At 52.5% G+C, this 19,210-nt stretch overlaps 1 protein-coding gene across 14 annotated transcripts in view; it reads right to left on the bottom strand.

Annotated features, from left to right (window-relative positions):
• Positions 1 to 70: 70 nt before the first annotated feature.
• JAKMIP3 (Janus kinase and microtubule interacting protein 3) overlaps positions 71 to 19,210 on the bottom strand; it is a 54,261-nt gene continuing 35,121 nt past the window's right edge. For 4 of the 14 annotated variants that reach the window (XM_068198367.1, XM_068198369.1, XM_068198373.1 and 1 more), the window contains 17 exons: positions 18,666 to 18,797; positions 18,170 to 18,205; positions 16,738 to 16,797; positions 13,613 to 13,741; positions 12,096 to 12,224; positions 10,236 to 10,319; positions 9,485 to 9,547; positions 8,682 to 8,780; positions 7,704 to 7,802; positions 7,555 to 7,614; positions 5,886 to 5,951; positions 5,474 to 5,542; positions 5,322 to 5,399; positions 2,301 to 2,504; positions 2,003 to 2,068; positions 1,039 to 1,111; positions 174 to 309 (listed from right to left, as the gene is read on the bottom strand). In XM_068198367.1, coding sequence (XP_068054468.1) covers positions 1,061 to 1,111; positions 2,003 to 2,068; positions 2,301 to 2,504; positions 5,322 to 5,399; positions 5,474 to 5,542; positions 5,886 to 5,951; positions 7,555 to 7,614; positions 7,704 to 7,802; positions 8,682 to 8,780; positions 9,485 to 9,547; positions 10,236 to 10,319; positions 12,096 to 12,224; positions 13,613 to 13,741; positions 16,738 to 16,797; positions 18,170 to 18,205; positions 18,666 to 18,797 — 1,425 coding nt within the window. In that variant the 3' untranslated portion in view covers positions 174 to 309; positions 1,039 to 1,060. Of the gene's footprint in view, positions 310 to 1,038; positions 1,112 to 2,002; positions 2,069 to 2,300; positions 2,505 to 5,321; positions 5,400 to 5,473; positions 5,543 to 5,885; positions 5,952 to 7,554; positions 7,615 to 7,703; positions 7,803 to 8,681; positions 8,781 to 9,484; positions 9,548 to 10,235; positions 10,320 to 12,095; positions 12,225 to 13,612; positions 13,742 to 16,737; positions 16,798 to 18,169; positions 18,206 to 18,665; positions 18,798 to 19,210 lie in introns of those variants that run through there. The other 10 variants (XM_068198368.1, XM_068198378.1, XM_068198374.1 and 7 more) reach the window with 6 other exon arrangements.

Here is a 19,210-nt window from a genome sequence, read left to right as displayed (position 1 = left end):
TCTGAATCGGTGAGGGTGCTGCTGGCAGAGCCCGGGGCTGCACGAGAGGCACGAGCAGAGGGTCTGCCTTTCTTTGCCCGCTCAGTTCTGTCCTCTCCAAAGGCTCCTCGGGGGTCTCAGCGGGGCAGGGACGCCCTCGCAGCCTGGCTCAGCCCTGCTGGAAGTCCCACGGGCTGCACCTCCCAGGGCCAGCAGCACAGAACGGGACGGACCTGGGGGTGGGAAGGGCAAAGTCTCTGCGTGGGTCTCGGGAAGCAGGGCTGTCCCGTCGGGAAGGACAGCAGGAGCAGCTGCAGTGGCCTCAGGGGGCTGAAACAGGAGAGGAAAACAGGAGTCAGAGGAAAGCCCACCTGGGCAAAAATAGCATTCACAAAACTTCCGTGAGGTCCTGTTTATAATTATCTGCTGAACTGTACAACTGATAAAAAAGGATTTGTGATGTATTCCTAGTGGGGAGTGCTTCCCTCCATGCCATCCCTGCCGTGGTCATTTCTGGCAGCAGACACAGAAATAGGGCAATTTATCCCCTGTTTGCATGAAAAAGGGGGATTCAGGGCGTCCCCGGGGCCCTATGGCACAATGCCTGCAGGAACACACCCTAATGGATGGCTTGCTGCCCCAAACCCACCCGGCTGCTGTCCTGGAGGCAGGACAGGCTGGGCAGGGAGAGGGGCTGAGGCTTTCCATGGACTTCCAGCACGGATCAGCTGGAGCTGCCCCTGATGCAGCCAGAGGATCCACCCCAGACTGGGGGTTCTTCCTGGCTTGCCAGAGGTTTCCTTGCTTTTAAGCCTGCTTAATTTTTCCTTGTCCTTCCCTCTAAAGAAGGACATTTTGTTTGACAAATTTTTGCCTGCTAGTGTCCAGGTTTCACATTTTTTTTAAAGGATTTGGAGATTTCCATTTTGGGTTCTCCGGCATGCCCAAGAGACCCTTCAATCCTGCTGACACAGCAAAAGGAAGGCTCTTTTCTCTATGGGAAAATAGAGATGCTCCAGGAGGAGAAGAGGAGAGAGCAGAGGAGACCCGAGGGCTTACCTTGTGCATGTGGCCTGAAGGACTATGACCAAAGAATGAAAGCTAAAGAGAAAAATAAAAACAAAAATAAAAACTGAAAAGGGGAGAGAAGAGAGGAAAAAAAATGGAAGAGAAGAAAGAGATTAAGAGTTTACAGTGTGTTTAACTGAGAAATAAGCTGTGGTTACAGACAGAGTGCAACAAAATGCTCAGGTGAGAAGAAATATGGAGTGTGCAGTAAAGTCTGGGTGCTCGGGGCCCAGCTTGGCCCATGAGAGCTCCCGTGTCCCTTGGGCTGGTGACAGTGACCCCTGCCCCTCTGAGCCCAGGCAGGCACAGCCACGGGCCCGGGCGAGATGGGGCAGCCCCAGCTGAGCTCTTCTGACACCTCAAACACCCCGAGCCCGGCCCTGCTGCGCGCTGGGCTCGGGCTCGGGTGCTGGCCAAGCTCAGCCCCTGTTGTACCTGAGCGTGGCCGTCCCTGGAGGGTGCAGTGCACAGGGGAGGGCTCAGCTGAGGCCATTCTGGGGTAGAACACAGCAGTTTTGGCTGGCTGCAGAACGCTCGATGACACGAGCCGTGGCTGCAGGGAGGGAGGAGAGCAAAGCCCCTCGCTCCTGCTGGGAAAGGCTGCTCCATGCACTGCCTTTCCAGGGGCTGGGATGGGAGGGAAGCAGGGAGAACAACCCCTTCCCAGAGCTCTGCTGCCCGAGCCCTCGGCTCTGTCCCTTCCAGGGCCATGGCCCCGTGTCCCTGCCCAGTTTCAGGCTGCCCCGAAGGGCAGCAGGGAGGCAGGACTCAATTCCACCAGTTCATCTCCCCTCCTCAGGGGGACTGGTGCAAATGCAAGCTGTTTTCCTGGAGCTGTCCCCCTTTCTCACAGCACTGCCCACACGAGCTCTCTCTAGGGTGGTTTCCTTGGCCCAGGTGAAATGGAGAATGGTCATGTGCACACACAGCAGCTGTTCCGTCTGCATGACCTTACCTTTTCCTCTAACTCTTTTATTTGTCTTTTTTGGCCTTCAATTCTTTCTTCTAGCTCTTTAATTCTCTGTCAGATTTCAAATAAAAAAATATTTATTAACCAACCAAATACAGATGTACCCGGAAGATGCATTAGTTTGGGGGATATAAATTGTATGTGCTGTGCTTCTACCAGAAATAAATGGGGTGTCAGGCTGCAGGTGAGTGCTCTGTGATTGTCACCGTGGGTGACAAAGCCAGGAAAGGCACGCTGCCCTGTGTGCAGGGCTATCCCTCCCGAGCGCCCTGCCCACACCCACCTGCTGGGCGTGCTGAATGAGCTCCATCCTTTCCCGCAGGATTTGGGCGTCCCTCTCCCGGAGCTCACTCATCACCTGCCGCTTCCATTGCTCCATGGCGCTCTTCAGCTTCTCCTTCTCCTCTTCTGAAAGAAGTTCGGAAATTTTGGCTCCAGCTTCTTGCTGCAGGGCATCATAGAGCATGGCTTCTAATTCCAGAATTTGCTAATCAAAAACAATATAAAGCTGTCAGCTCGACCTTGTCCCTGGTTGGGCGAGGAGTTTGTGAGGAACGGAACACCCGACCCTGAAAGGCAACGGGAGCGGTGGAGGGGCTGCGTGCCGAGCCTCCCGCCAGGAAAGCTCCATCCAGAGGGAAAATGCTCCGGGCTGCCTCCACCCTGCGGGGCTCCCAGCAGCTCTGGAGCTGGGACAGCCCCTGGGCCCAGCCTAGGCTGCCCCACAAACCAGCTGCTCCCTCCTGGGGATGGGAGATGGCCGTGGGGAAAGGAGGAGAAGGGGAAAAAGTAAAGGAAGGGGGAAAGGGAGAAGAGAGAGGGAAAAGGGAGAAGGGAAAATGAAAACAGGAAAAGGGCAAAAGGAAAGAGGTTCATAAAAGACTCATTTTGTGAGTTACAGATATTTTTTACATGTATTTTCAGTCCCTCGGTTCCCCTGTCCCAGCTCTCTGCTGCCCAGCAGAGGACACAGCAGCACCAGTCCGTGCTCCTGCCAGAAGGAACAACTCCCTGTGTGCAGCATTTTGTGCCAGCCAGGGGAAATTGCCTCATGGGAAGACATTCCCAGCCCTTCCTCTGGCAGAGCCCTCAGCTCCAGGAGGGTTTGTGCCTAAGGAAAGGACCCTGTCCTGCAGCTGGGCTCTGCCCCTGCCCCTCCAGGCAGACAAATGGACTGTGCATGCACTGGGATGGAGAAGTGCAGGAGAGGGACCGGCCACGCTTCCCTGGGGCCACTGAGCACCGTCCTGGGGCAGCTGGTGCTGGCAGACAGGGTCTGCTGCCCTGGGATCCAGGATAAAGGCTATTCCCCCAGGCAGGCCAGGAGTGAGCTGAGACCTATTCTAGCAAGTTTGGTCGGAGCAGGAGAAAAGGCAGCAGCTGGTGGCACCTCTGCACCCCTCCAGCACTGGTGGCATCTTGCAGAGCACCCATGGCCTCAGGAGGACCCCACTTCAACTGAATCATGGAATTGTTGAGGCTGGAAAAGTCCTCAAAGTCCCCCAGTGCAACTGTCCCCCAGCACTGCCAAGGCCACCATGGTCCCAGGTGCCACATCCACAGGGCTTTTAAATCCCTGCTGGGTCTGTGGTGGCAATCCAGCCCGGTTCAAAATCACGTTTTCCAGCTGAGCTGCGCTGGTGTCTGACTGGGTCTCAGCAGAGCCAGGAGAGCAGAATGCTCCCAGCAGAGCAGTGGCATCACGGCAGGGGCTGTGGTACAGCTGATAATGGCTGAAAATGGCTGAAAAAATGGCAGAAAATGGCTGAAAGTGGCTGAAAGCCAGGCATCTCCGTGGGGAAGAACACATCAGATCTCAGGAGAAGGTTCTGCTTTTCCTTTTACAGCAACACCAACACCTTGCTAGCCTCGTCCCAGCAGAATGCTGCTGTTTGATAGCAGGATTCCTGCTGGGCCCCATAAACCCTCAGCCCTGACTGGAGGCACCGACCTGGGCAGGAGAGGGGCAGGGGGACCCTCCTGGCCCCCAGAGCAGCAGCAGTGCCAGCCAAGTGCTCCCTGGAGCAGAGCCCCTGCAGCAGACAGGCTCAGAGGTTTGCCTGCTAATCCTGTTGGCTCTGCTTCAGGGGGATCATGATGGGCTGCTCCCCATCTCCAGGGGCACAAAGGAAACATGGAAGCGAGGCGAATTTTATAAAGCAAAAGAGTTTTTTCACTCAAATTCCAGGGCAGAACAAAGCTTCCTTTGCTGATTTCAGGCTGCATTTGTGCCCTGGAGCAAAGCTGTGCCTGGGACACGCGTGTGGTGCCTTCAGAAAATCCAGGGAACTGCAAATAATCCCTCAGCCCCCTCTGCATGGGCTGCACACTCCTTGCACTCACTGCTTCCCATCAGCAGACTCAGCCTTCAGCTGCACAAACTGCTGCTCAGGACAGAAGGTGATGGAACCACAGCGACCCAGACTGGGCCCTTAAAGAACAAATTGTCCCATGCCCTGCCATGGGCAGGGAAATTCCACTGCAAGGTGTTATAGGGCTGGGAGCACGGCTGAGGGGCCTCGTGTGCTTTCCAAGGTTTCCACTGTGCATTGGTTCAAGATACAGCTCAGAACGTGGCAAAATCAGCGCTAAAGATCACCCAGAGGACAGAAAATGTACGGAGCAAAAGCTCCCCCAAATGGCTCAAGACACAAGCAGCCAACAGGAGGCAGGAACAGAGGAAAAAACACTCCCTGCTCCTCAGAAAGTGTAACTGTGCTCTAGGTTTATGCGGAACTGGAAAAATGAGATAAACTGAGAGGAAACTTTATGCCTTTTGTGGATATATATAGAACCTTTCTCTCATTGATAGAAACAAGACAGCTGATGACTGAAAAGATGGGTGAAATGCCTCAGGATCAGCTAATGCTGAACCTGACTTAAAAGCAGTTTAATTTCAAACTTTCACATCCCAGAATACCTCCAGCTGCTCTGGGTACAGAGGGTGTAATCCAAAATCCAAGGAAATGTGCAGGGTAAAATACATTTGTTTAAAATGTAAGACAAATTACTGAAAGCCCAATTTCCTTACCAGCCCTTTACCGAAGCTTTGGCTGAATTAAAGCTGGTGTTGAGTAAGTTAATGTTCAGGTGCTAACCCTGGGTGGGCCACTCAAACCCGGGAATTCTGGGCATGAGGAAGCCCTGGTGAGCTGGGGGTGCAGAGGATTTCTGAACTCTGATGCCGTGCAGCCCTCGGGGCACTCCACAGCAGCACTGCCCAAGGGCAGATTGCACAGGGGCCGGAGCAGTGGGCAGTGAGCCAACCCAGGTGTCCTAATCAGCCAGCTCTGACAAGCCTCACCTTGTGAGCCTGGTCCAGGGACTGTTTCCTGAAGTCCAGCTCATCGTCCAGGTAGCCCTTCTGCTTGCTGAACAGCTCCTGGGGAGCAAGGCAGGGGCTGTCAGTGAGCACCATGGCCCCAGGCCATGTCCCCTCCGGCCCCTGCCCGGTACCTTCTCATTCTCCAGGTCCAGCATCTTCTGCTGCAGCGCAGACTCGGTCACCTCGATCTGCTGGAGCCACTGAGGGAGCAGAGCAGAGCAGAGCCCAGCCTGAGCACGGCCCTGGGAGCAGGGCTTGTGCCAGCAGGCAGGTCCTGCTCAAAGAGCAGAGCACAATTAGCTGCATGCTGGTTCCCCGAAAAGCCGCATTTCAAAGCCTGGCCCTTCCCTTTGAGTTCAGCCGCCTTTTGAGTGGAGCACTGTCTGCACTGCTGGCTGGGACAAAGCCCATGCCACTCCTCATGAAGCACCTTTGTGTGGGGCTGCCAGCTCCCTCAGCAGCTCTGCTCAGAGGGCTGGGTGCCTTCAAACACAGACCAGGAGTGCTGCCCTGGTCCCCGCCTGCCCAGCCCGTGGTCCTTACCTTCTCCGCCAGCGTGAGGACAGTCCTGGCCTGGATGATGACCACCTGCTCCTCGTTGGTCAGATTCTGCACCAAAAGCAGAGCACAATTACAACAAATCCCAGTGTCTCCTTACTAAACCCCTACTCGGGCCACTCCTGTTTCAAACACTTCTGGAATTAAATATGTCTGAGGAACAATAAACTGAGGCAGAGAAAATTAATACTGCAATGCAAAATCATTGTAAAAGCCACTGTCACTATTCATTACCAATCCTTGTCATACATAATTCTTCCAAAATTCTCATATTTACCAGCAAGAAAAGGGACACTGGATCTATTTGTACCCAACAGGGAATAAACACATGTTCACACAGGACAAGATCAAGCTCAGCACAAAGAGCCCTGGGGAGAAGAGATGCAGTGCTCACCTCATGCACCATCCTCACTTTGTGCAGCCAAGTGATGATTTTGGGAAGCATTTATTGAGATGTTGGCTATTCCATCCATCTTCTGTTGCTTTCTCAAAAAAACCAAAGACACTGGAACTGGGCTTTGCATTTCATGCCAAGCTTCAGTGGGCCCACAGGTTCACAGGAGAACACAGGGCCTGGGCCTCGCTCAGGGAGGACCCTGAGTCAGAGTCAGGCAGGGGCTGAGCAGGGGGACTGTGGAGAACTTCACCTCAGGCACGGCTGGGACATGGCAGTGCTATCCTGCAGGGATTCAGTCAGGGAATCCTGGCAAGCTCTGGGTGGGAAGGGACCTTAAATCCCACCCAGTGCACCCCTGCCACGGCAGGGACACCTTCCACTGTCCCAGGTGCTCCAGCCCCAGTGTCCAGCCTGGCCTTGGGCACTGCCAGGGATCCAGGGGCAGCCCCAGCTGCTCTGGGCACCCTGTGCCAGGGCCTGCCCACCCTCAGGTATTTACAGTTCTGGAACTTCCAGGCTGTGCCATGGTCCTGGGGATGGCGTTTTGCTGGTGTCCAACCTGTCCAGAGGGAGAGCCGGGCAGCCCCGCTGTGAGAACAGTGGGGACCCTTCTGCAGCCCCAGAGCGGGGGTGGGCTCTCCCAGGAGGGCCCTGGAGTGGCTGAGGGCTCTGTGAGACCTCGGGCTGGAGAGGGGCTCTGCCCTCCTTGGCCCCTCACAGCCCTGGGGCTCTGATAGAGGGGAGCACAGGAGGAGACCCACAGGACGTGTGTGCCTTCCATGTGCATAACTGTGTGCAGTTATTCACTGCCACCTGCTGAAGGAGAAGCACTTGCAAGTTTCTTGTTATTTGCTTCTCCTTTTCACGGTGCTGTTTTCACTTCTTGTTTAATGTCCTGGTTAGCATCAAGGGTTAATGGGTTATTAGGCAAGCTCCAAGCACACAGCTGCTGAAATGCAGAAGCAAAGCAAATGCAGAGCAAGCAAATCAAGAAACTGTGTGTGAGCAGTGGCCAGAAAGCTCCAAACACCAACATCACTCTCCGAGTCACAGGGATCTCAGAAGCAATCTCGTGACACGAGCCCCTGCACTTCACTCTTCAGGTGGCAGCAAAACCTTTAAATGGTTTCAAATGCTTTGCTCGTAGCCCAGAGCAGAGGCAGGACAGGCTGTGCAGCACCAATCCAGGCAGCTTTGCTCACTCCACACGAGGACAGGTATTCCCCAAAGCATGCACAATTTATTAAAGGAACATACACTTACGGCGTTATCCCCTAAAATGTCCAACTTTTTCATCAGCTCTGCTACTACAATGTCCTGACAAGAGAGAAATGGAGAAGCAGGAGTCAGCACAGGGCATCTGGCTTTGCTCAGGGAGAGGAGGGCAGGAAAGGAGCATCCCTTACTGTTACACCTTCAGCCTCGCAGTACACCTGCAGAGGGCTCTTCCCCTCCGTGAAGGGGCCGTGGTGGAAGTTGATGGCCGGGGACCGCCTCTCTCTCTCCTGAAAGGACAGCAATCCTTGGTTACCCCCGGGTGTGTCACAGCACAGCGTCGTGGAACGGTCTGGCTTGGCAGGGCCCTCGAAGCCCATTGCACCCTGTCGATGTCTCGGGGTTCTGAGGGTCAGGGTGACCCCCAGATCCTAAAGAGTCTTTGCTCCCTAGCCCAAAGCAGCCAAAGAAGGAGCCTGGAATGCGTCTGATTGCGCCTTCGAGGTTGTTTATTTCTCCTTCTCTATAACATTCTCTCTCTGCCCTGCCGAGCTCTGCCTAGCAAGGAGGCCATGGCATTCTGCCCCGAGCCTCGGGCACTCCCACCTTATATACTGCAAACTACGTGTGTGTGTTTACAATTGATTACCAATTCCCATCACCCATGTTAGACTGTGAATCTGTGCCTTAAACCAACAGAAAAGTGTCACCATCACAGCAAGACATGGAGGGCAAGAAGAAGGAGAAGGAGGTCAGGACACACCAAATCCCTCCATCTTGTACCCCCTTGAACTCCATTCTAAAAAGCCCCAAAATTCTACTTTTCCACCCTGTGTTAATTCAACTACCACACTACTCAAAGCCTTGTGGTTTGTAATTCCTCATACAGTTGTCAGCTTTTTCCACAGGCTGAAATCGAAGCCACAGGTGTTTTTGACTTCATGCCAGGGTCTGGAGACAGCCAGGGCAGCCAGAGGGATGTCCTGGACTCCGACAGCACCCCACCCTCCTACCACAACAACCTATCAACAACCCTGGTGGTGCTTGTGGGTTTGCTCTCGTACCCGCGCTCTGCACGGAGCCCCCGGCCTCCCTCCCTGCAGAGTGCCCCCATCCCGTGCCCCAGACCCGCTGTGCCCGGCAGGGCTGGGGCTGCCCCACGTGCTCACCTCCAGCTCCAGGATCCTGAACTCCAGCAGCTCGTTCTGGTCCTTCACGTCCTGCACGTCGTGTTTGAGGCGTGCCTCCTCGGCCTCCATCTGCCTGATCTGCCAAAGCACGGGGCACATCCTGAGCTCTGCGGGCACGGCCCAGCCCTGGGCACGGGGTGCTGGGCAGGGCAGGGCTGAGCCCCAGGCCACTGTCTGCCCGTGCTGGGACGCCCGACACGGGGGGAGTGAGCTCTGAACTCCAGTGATGTCAGCAGGCTAATTAATTACTTTATTATACTGTATTATACTGTAACTGTATTGCACTATATTACACTGACAAGATCTATCACTAATACCTAGAAAAACCCTGACTCTCTGCTGAGAGTCCCGACACACAGCTGTGGATCCAACTGGTCCATGAATCCAAACACCATCGCCAGAATCCAATCAAGCAATCACCTTGGGTAAACAATCTCCAGACCACACTCCACATGGTCACAAACATGAGCAGCGAATGAGATAAGAACTGGTTTGATTCTCTTTTCTCTGCTTCTCTCACAGCTTCTCTCAGGAGAAATCCTGAGAAAGCCAAGTCCCCATCTGTTCAGAGGACATGTGAATGCCACAGCTGTCCTCGTGCAGCTTGCCCAGGACACACAGGGAATGCCAGAACCCCACCTCTCCAGCAGGTTTGTCAGGATCTCGTATTAAACATGCGTTGTTTGCAGCAGGGCTGTGCCATACAGATCGGAATACTGCACCTTCTGCACCCCTCAAGACACAAATGCTATTTGAATAATGCAAATGGAAACACTGAATACCTTTTCTACCAGTTCCTGATTCCTTCTGTACAACGCCTGCTTCTCCTCAATCCACTTCATGTCCTTGGGAAGGAAAGGAGCAACACTGTAGGTGAAGCTGCAGCAGCACAGCAGCAAGATTTCAGTGAGTCTCACACACAGAGGCACAGAACAACGAGAGCTGTGAAACTCTCAGTCCATTACTTCCTAAAATTACTTCCTAAGCTAAACTTGCCCATATAATTTTAACAGCTGTATAGTACACAAATGGAATAAAAACATTCCAGTGATTAAAAAACTATTTCAGGTAAAATCTGGTTTGCATTAAAAGGGATATTTCTAATTATGTGTTTACTATCAAATTTCTATTTTGCTAAATACAAATTACATATTTCTGCAGATCAGGCAAACGAAACTTCATTTGGAAGCTAATCTCTTAGTCTGAGGAATATAAAAAACCCAGAAACCCAGAATATTGTTTATCACCAAGGACAACAATAAGAGGTTAAGCTGGGAAAGCAATGATTGAATTATTTAATATTTTATTGTTATATTTTATTTCATGAGATTTTTTGAGACAAATATTTTTGAGACAATATTTTATTGTCTCAAAAATATTTTCTGTTTACTTTTGTTATGGTTGTTTTGGGGTTTTTTTCCTTGTTTGGTTACTGGTTTTTTGTGTGCAGAAGTGGTGGACAAGCTGTAACCAGCCTGGGAACCTTTCTGGTTCCCCAGCAGAGAGGTGGGAAGGGGCTGGGGTCAGCATTACCTGTCCCTGCTCAGCCAGAGCCTTCTCCAGGTCTTCTATCTGAGCCTGGGACCGGTGTATTTCTGCTTGGAGCTGCTCACGTGTCTGTGGGATATGAGAGAGAAATGAAAAAACAACAACAACAAAAAAATCTATAAAGAATAATTAAAAATAAATTTAAAAAATATCAAACTTTCTCCAAAAGACCAAACCTAATACAGTTACAGAAAGAATTTTAAAACACCAAATGCTTTTAACAAATTATTTTGAACGTTTTTTGGCAGAAGAAATTTGCAGCTGAGCACAGAGTATCAAATAATCAAATGTAATCAAATCAAGTCTGGGAGATAGGATTACTGGTTTTGAGATTTAACTCAAGATTAACAAAATGGCAAAACAGAGCTGGCCCCTCACTGCTGGTCTTGGCAGGCTGCAGCCAGAACGCCCCCTTCTCCAGGAAAGAAGTGGAAATTATTATGGCACAATTCTGGGCACACCTGGTTCCCTTAAACTGGGGCACATTAAACACTCAGAACAGAGCCCACATTACAAACTGGCAGATTTCACTGGCCTTTGTGCCTTTGGTGCCTTAGCTATGACTTAGAGCCTTAGCTATGATTTAGTGTCGTATCTGTTTCATACCCATCTCTCATTTTTTACTATATTTGTAGCTTCCTGCTTATTTAAATAGACACCACATTCCTACACATGTTTTCTGGAGAACAAATGTAATTATTGTCAATTGTTTTATTTGTTACATACTTTCATAGAACGTTTTCTTTCCTTGAGCCATTTCTCTGCTATTTATCCCATTATTTACACTGAAAGTGATTTTGTTTTCATGACCTACACTGGTGCCTCCTTTGGCCCACTATGAAAAGACTAAAATCCAGTCACTTTCACAGCTGGGCATGCCCTGGCTCACTGGGATTTTCTTTCCAGCTGCAATCCCTGATGTTTCAGACTGGATGTTCATTCTGGGAACACTTCTGGGAATGTCAGTTTTCATGTGTTACACCTTGACCCACTGCCAGTGTTCCTGGATAACACCTTCACAGAACAGGTGTAGGAACAGATTAAGGCTCTGCAGGCACATTTATCCTGTTAGTCAGCAAATTTGTCCCTTTCCTGACTGCACTCACCCTTGCAGGCTGGGCATGACCCATCCTGCCAGCCCTTCAGGGAGTCATGGAATGGTTTGGGTGAGAAGGGACCCCAAAGCCCACCCAGTGCCACCCTGCCGTGGCAGGGACACCTCCCACTGTTCCAGGTGCTCCCAGCCCCAGTGTCCAGCCTGGCCTTGGGCACTGCCAGGGATCCAGGGGGCTCTGGGCACCCTGTGCCAGGGCTGCCCACCCTCATGGGGAACAACTCCTCTGTAACTCCTTGGCACACACAACAAGCTCCTAACAAAAGCAGCACTTCAGGCCAGCTGTCCAGAGCCACGGGGGCTCTGAGGCAGACAGGCACAGGGCACTTTGCAATTTAATTAACAGAAGAATCTCAGCTATAAGCCTTCTAAACATTTTATGAGGAATCATGTAATCCCTCGGAGCCCAGAAGGAATTAAAGACCACGCATTATATATTTAAGGCTATCTGTCCTAGTTCTTTACAGAAAAAGAGCTTACTTTCACGGGTTTCCCATAAAAACTTCTCCCTGGATTTCCCTTGAACTAATCAGAGGTGAAGAGCCCGAGCTGCAGCAGTGGTGGATGCTCAGCAGCCCCTTCCCAGGGGGGCTGGCAGCAGTCCGAGTGCCTGGAGCCGCCTGGCCGAGCCCCAGGTGAGCTGCAGAACAGCCTGAGCCCGGCCACGCGGGTCCCCTACTCACCCTCCCAGTCCCAAAGCCCCATTTCCATGCAAGATAGGCCGTGCAGACCTTGACTTCTCGTTCTGCATCCAGGGTGCCCCCGACCTGCTCCTGCAGCAGGGCGTAGGCTCGCTGCAGGGCCTGGTACTCCATCGTCAGCTGCCGGAACCGCAGCTCCGTCTCCTCCTTGGCCATGCCCTGCAAGCACAAAAAAAGAGGGGGTTAGGTTTGTTTTCTCCTAATAGTGCCAAAATCACCACTTTTGAAATGCAATTTGAAAGCACGGTACAAAAATTCTTGGTCAAGTGCCCTCAAGCTGCTTCCCCTCCGTCCCCTACACATCTCTTGCACCCTCTTACCTCCAGGAAATGCAATACAGAAATAAAAAGATAATCCCTGCCTTGGAAAGATAAAAGCTTACCTTTAGCACACCAATGACTGCACTTCCCTTTCTTACTGGAACAGGGAAAATCATCACATTAAAGGTGAAAATGCAGCTTTCTTTAACAACAAAAGGTTTCAATTTGGAAAGGAAACCAAGCCTGACAGCCTCACTCAATTATTAAAACACAAATCCAGAGTTAATAGTTGTAGAAGTGGTGACAGCAACATGAAAGGAGCCCTTCATCTTCTTCACCCTCTTTACAATATCCAGTATGGAATGCTTTCATATCAGGCTGACCGGAATACTTCACTCAACATGAAATGGAATTACATTGCTGGGTGCATGCACCAACTTCCCACTGGCTGAACGGGGGGAAGAATGCCAATACAGGAATGAAAAATAACCAGGCTCATACATACACAAATACATTCAGATTTCCTGCAGGGCAGCCTGGTAACCACCAGGTATCTTTCACGATGGAGGGAGGACTTCTGCAGGTTCCCTCTCAGCAGACTGAATTACACACCTGCAGCCAGTGCACCATGAAAAGGCTGCACATCATCAGTGGCAATTCTTGTTTATTACAAGATTCTTGTTAAGCCCAGAGCTGTGTAATGGGCCAGTGATCTGACACACACTGGGGAGTGCATTTGTGGGGAAGCCATGGCAAATACAAAGAATAATCCCTTTAATTTGTATTGCATTTGTGTGCTCTGCTCTCAGAGCCTCTGGAACTCAGCCAGGAACCTCCTTCCCCTGGAGCCCAGAGCTTCAGGGGAGCATTCATGCCCTTCTCCCTCACCAACACACACCTTACTGCTCGGTGCTGAGCTCGGCTGGCCCAAACTGCACCTGCCAAAACCTGCAGCCAGGCTCAGAGTGAACACACCTCCCAAGGCCGGTCCAGTTTCTCAGTTTTTCAGACCTGCAAACCTGCCATAAATTCAATATTCTTAAGAAATGAGATTTCCAGCTTGGCTGGAAGTCGTGAAGCTACTGAAGACCTGAGATTTAGAGATACTGACCAACATGCATAACACCAAATTTAACAGAAGTGTTTCATTTTGTGGTCTGAGCTGACAGAATGGTAGAAGATATGAGAGAACAGCAAGGATAGATAGAAATGATAGAACAGAGCAGGGATTTCACTAAAAAGCAGCACCAAGGTTATGACCAGGCCAGAGGGGTTTTTGAGGAGTACCTCTTCCAGGTCGTCCTCGGGCGTGCAGGGGGTCTGGTCAGTCCGGTCGGTTTGGTAGGAGATGGAGGAACCATCGGACTCCAGGGAAGCCTCCTCGTCGTAGCCATAGAACGTCTCCACCACCGGCTTCTGACGGAGAGCAGGGTCAGGGAGGGGCCCTGGCACCTGGACAGACTGCCCCTGCACTGGAAAGACTGGCCCTGCAGCTGGACAGACTGCCCCTGCACTGGACAGACTGGCCCTGCACTGGGACAGACTGACCCTGCAGCTGGACAGACTGGCCCTGCAGCTGGACAGACTGGCCCTGCACTGGACAGACAGCCCCTACACTGGACAGACTGGCCCTGCACTGGACAGACTGCCTCGGCACTGGGACAGACTGGCCCTGCACTGGACAGACTGGCCCTGCACTGGACAGACAGCCCCTGCACTGGACAGACTGGCCCTGCACTGGACAGACAGCCCCTGCACTGGGACAGACTGACCCTGCAGCTGGACAGACTGGCCCTGCAGCTGGACAGACTGGCCCTGCACTGGACAGACAGCCCCTACACTGGACAGACTGGCCCTGCACTGGACAGACTGCCCCTGCACTGGACAGACAGCCCCTGCACTGGACAGACTGCCCCTGCACTGGACAGACTGGCCCTGCAGCTGGACAGACAGCCCTACACTGGACAGACTGGCCCCGCACTGGACAGACAGCCCCTGCACTGGACAGACAGCCCCTGCACTGGAAAGACTGGCCCTGCAGCTGGACAGACTGCCCCTGCACTGGACAGACTGGCCCCGCACTGGGACAGAATGGCCCTGCACTGGACAGACTGCCCCTGCACTGGGACAGACTGCCCTGGCACTGGACAGACTGCCCCTGCAGCTGGACAGACTGCCCCTGCAGCTGGACAGACAGCCTCTGCACTGGGACAGACTGCCCCTGCACTGGACAGACTGCCCCTGCACTGGGACAGACAGCCCATGCAGCTGGACAGACAGCCCCTGCACTGGACAGACTGCCCCTGCACTGGGACAGACAGCCCCTGCACTGGACAGACTGGCCCTGCACTGGACAGACAGCCCCTGCACTGGACAGACTGCCCCTGCACTGGACAGACTGGCCCTGCACTGGACAGACTGCCCCTGCACTGGAAAGACTGGCCCTGCACTGGACAGACAGCCCCTGCAGCTGGACAGACTGGCCCTGCACTGGACAGACAGCCCATGCACTGGGACAGACAGCCCCTGCACTGGACAGACTGCCCCTGCACTGGACAGACTGCCCCTGCACTGGACAGACAGCCCCTGCAGCTGGACAGACTGGCCCTGCACTGGACAGACAGCCCCTGCAGCTGGACAGACTGGCCCTGCACTGGACAGACAGCCCATGCACTGGGACAGACAGCCCCTGCACTGGACAGACTGCCCCTGCACTGGACAGACTGCCCCTGCACTGGACAGACTGGCCCTGCACTGGACAGACTGCCCTGGCACTGGACAGACTGCCCCTGCACTTGGACAGACTGGCCCTGCACTGGACAGACTGCCCCTGCACTGGACAGACTGGCCCTGCACTGGACAGACTGCCCTGGCACTGGACAGACTGCCCCTGCACTGGACTGACGGCCCTGGGGCTGAGCACGGGCACCTGCAGCCCCCAGATCCAGGCTCTGGCAATTCTCTCCCCGCTGCTCTTCCAGACCTGGCCCAGTCCTTCCCATGTGAGTTTGTAAAACCTTCTCCCCAGCACAGAGCCCAGGCGGTGCCTGGAGCTGCTTGAATCCCTGAACTGGCGTATTTGTGACACCTGCCTACTTAAATGCATTTTACTTCCAATTTCTCTATGGCCAAACACCCCTTTTATTTTCAGTGTTCACCTCAGCACGAGGGGAGAGCTGTGCACTGAAATGTCTTTTAACCCACTGTCATCACCATGGTGTCCCTCCTGTCAGCAGCACAGCTTTCACATGAAAAGCCAGAGCTTCAAAAATATTTTACTTGAAGTTAATCACCACAGCAATCTGTCTATCGTTTGAAGAAATCCAATTTTCCACTCAAAGCTGCTTTTTGTTTAAAGGAATGGTGGCAAAGAAATATTTACTGTAAATACTTGAAAATCAAAGACAACACTTCACAGATCTAAAGATACTTTTAACTGATGATTTACAAAAGCATACCTAGATTTTGGCCTTTGGTTTTAATTTGCAGTGGGTAACTTTTGAAGGAGAATCACAGAATCCCAGAATGTGGAAGGGACACCTTCCCCTGTCCCAGGTGCTCCCAGCCCCAGTGTCCAGCCTGGCCTTGGGCACTGCCAGGGATCCAGGGGCAGCCCCAGCTGCTCTGGGCACCTGTGCCAGGGCCTGCCCACCCTGCCAGGGAACAATTCCCAATTCCCAATGTCCCATCCAGCCCTGCCCTCTGCAGTGGGAGCCATTCCCTGTGTCCTGTCCCTCCAGCCCTTGTCCAAAGCTCCACCCAGCTTTCAGAGAGACAGAATGTGACTCCCTGGAAGGCCTGGATGTGATTTTCAGGATGACAGGAGTTATCTCCCATCGACCTCAATTAGTTATTCATAGGTTCATCAGCTCCAGCCTCACTCTAATTGTTCATCTGTGGATCACAGCGCACTGGCAGCCCTGACATTAAACCTTGCTGTGACATTTTAGTGTGAATATTTACATTAACACCCTGCCAAGCCCTCATTAACCAACATTCCCTTTTCCCTGAGCTCCAGCCACTGCTTCCCTAACCGGCAATTTTCAGATGTTACTAAACTCCATCATGAATTATTTACTAGGTACACATGTTTTCAGGCAGCACCATTAGAAGATCATTTGGAGATGTGTTAATTCATAAAACTTGTCTGCTCTTAAGACAACCACATCCCACCAAAGTCCCACGGGTAAATGCAGAGCACGAAAAGGCTCAGAATGCTCGATGCAAACAGGTCCCCTGCCCCTCCCTGAATATCCCAATACAGTCTGTCAATGTCCTTGAACTCCATCACCCAAATTTAAGTTCAGGACCCATTTGCAGACCCTTGAGGAGAACATTGCCAGGGCCCTGAGGTGCTCTGAGCACCCAGCACTGTCCATCAGCATGTCACCGTAGGAGGTTTTGTTCTTTACCTTAGGAATTCTTGTCATTTTTTTTCTTTGCTTCCTGAACCTTAGCAGCTTATCACGTTCCTGCAAGAGTCAGAGACACGTGTTAGCTGTTTTCAGAGAGCAGTGATTGGAATTAACCACAAGGAGCCACTGGGGAAGCCACAGACAGGAGTGTTCCTGCTGGCCACTGTCCCACGCTGTCACCACTCCTGGGTTATTTACTCCAACATCTTTCAGGTTTGCCACAGACAACTAGAAATTGCTCTTTATGTCCATGAAAATCAAATTTTAAAAAAGCTGATGGTAAGCTTTATGCTGAGAGTTTGGGTGTCCCCTTGGAGCTGCTCCCTGGGTGACCATGGCCCTGCAGCCCTTGCCCTGGCTCTGCTCCTGCTCCTGTCCCTGGTGGCTGTTGGTGGCTCTGGAAGGGGCACACTCCCCACTGCACACACTGCAGGGCCTCTCTGAACTCTGCACTTTAGGCTCAGCTCCTTCTCTAAGGATCTGCAGGTTTCCTGTGCCTCTGGAGTAAGGTTCGAGCCTTTACTGCTGCCAACAATTTTTCCAATTGGAGGAAATAATAGAATAATAAAATTCCAGGTGGGAGGGACCTTAAATGAATGAGAGGGACCTCCTTTCACCCCTGCTGTGGCAGGGACACCTCCCACTGTCCCAGGTGCTCCCAGCCCCAGTGTCCAGCCTGGCCTTGGGCACTGCCAGGGATCCAGGGGCAGCCCCAGCTGCTCTTGGCACCTGTGCCAGGGCCTGCCCACCCTGCCAGGGAAGAATTTCTTCCTCTTTGTGGTATTAGGTCGATTTTTTACAGTACTCAGAGAAAAGTCTCTGTTCTGGACTTGTAAAGCCCAGGACTGCAGAGAGGGAAGCTCTAAAGGGGAAACCCTCAGATGCTCCAATTTGCCTGCTGGGTACAAGGGTGTGGTGACCTTGGGGACACTGACACGGGCTGCTGCTCAGCCTGGTGGCCAGTCCCAGGCCAGCAGCAGGGACAATCGAACACTCGTTGCCTGGCAATGGGATCAGCACATCCCATCAATACCCATCAGTGGTGGAACCCCAAACACCCCTGCCCACCACAGCACAGGCATGGGGCGGGCAAGGGCAGGGCTGAGCACGCCCTGGTGTGGGTCACACACAGCCAGGGGTAGCCAGAGTGAAAAAATGCAGTTCCAAGGGGCAGAGCTGCCCTGGAGATGGGGACACTTGCCCTCAGCCATCAGGGCAAGTGGTGGGATTAAAGCTTTCCTCCCCACCATCACTGTGCTTTTCTCTGGTGAACAACTGTTGATAAAAATCTGCTCTGAGGAAACCCCTGGGTCAGCTCACTGCTGAACACAGATGGAAGGGAGAATAAATATTATTGTACCCTGCCTGCTTTCCATGAACAGCAATTTTAAGCGCATATAGATGAGGAGGAAGTTAATGTCACTCTTACCATGACACTCTTCACATAGCCAGCAGTCTCCAGGGTCTAGGGAAAAAGAATGAAATAATGTCAGAGGCTTAAAAAGAAAGGGAAGAAAGGAAAGTTATTTTCTAGAGGAGTATCATGATTTTGGTGGTTTTTGTTTCCAAGGACACAGAACACGTTAAGAAGGAAGCAAAACCCCAAGCCCTGGATTGCAGAACCCTCCCTGCACATAGGAATCTTCAGCCCCAGTGGTGTGTCCATCTGAAGGAGCTGAAGTTTCCCTCCCAGATCTGGCCACCAGCACAGGCAAGGACATGGTTCAATCAGGCCAGGCCAATGCAGATTGGAAGGGTTTTCCCAAACACCACACCACAGATAATCTCTATTACTACTAAGCACAGAAATGCCTGCCAGGTTCCCCTGCTGCCCACTGTGCCCATCAGCTCCCAGAACCTCAAGCATCCCTTCCTTGGGCTTCCCTTGGGCACTCTCAGGTGAGAACAGCAGCCTTCCATCGTACCTTGGAGAGCTCATCAATGATGTTTTGCTGCTCAATAACTTGTAGTCTCAGGAAATCCACTTCCCTTTCTTCCTGGCTGTGGTCAAGGTCATTTAGGGAGCTTGGTCTCCTTATTGCTCCAGTTCTTTGCCTCTAGAATCCAAAAACCACAGGGTAGAAGAGGAAATGATCAGGAAGCTTTGCCAGGGACTTGTCTGGCCCTTCCCTTTACAGCAAGTAAGAAACATCTCTCTAATGGTTGCCCTGGCAGCTCTCCTGCTCCCCTTTTGCTGAGCCTCACATCCGGGCTCCAAACGTGCCGGATGGTCCTGCTCCTCCAGCTGGAAAAAGGGGCAGGGTCACAGGTGCAGATTTCCCAGGGATTATGAGGTGATTCTGGCAGGAAAGTTGAAGGTGAACCATAGAATGCCAGATTAGTTTGGGCTGGAAGGGACCTGGCCAGAATGGAACAGTTTCCCAGGGAACCTGCAAGTGTGGGCCAATGCCTGACTCCCTGAGCCCCCCCAGCTCCACATCCCACCTTCTCCCAGGAGCACAGGCACTCA

The sequence above is a fragment of the Anomalospiza imberbis genome, chromosome 8 (assembly GCF_031753505.1).
Source record: "Anomalospiza imberbis isolate Cuckoo-Finch-1a 21T00152 chromosome 8, ASM3175350v1, whole genome shotgun sequence".
Taxonomy (NCBI): domain Eukaryota; kingdom Metazoa; phylum Chordata; class Aves; order Passeriformes; family Viduidae; genus Anomalospiza; species Anomalospiza imberbis.
This window is presented reverse-complemented; position numbering and strand designations above follow the sequence as displayed.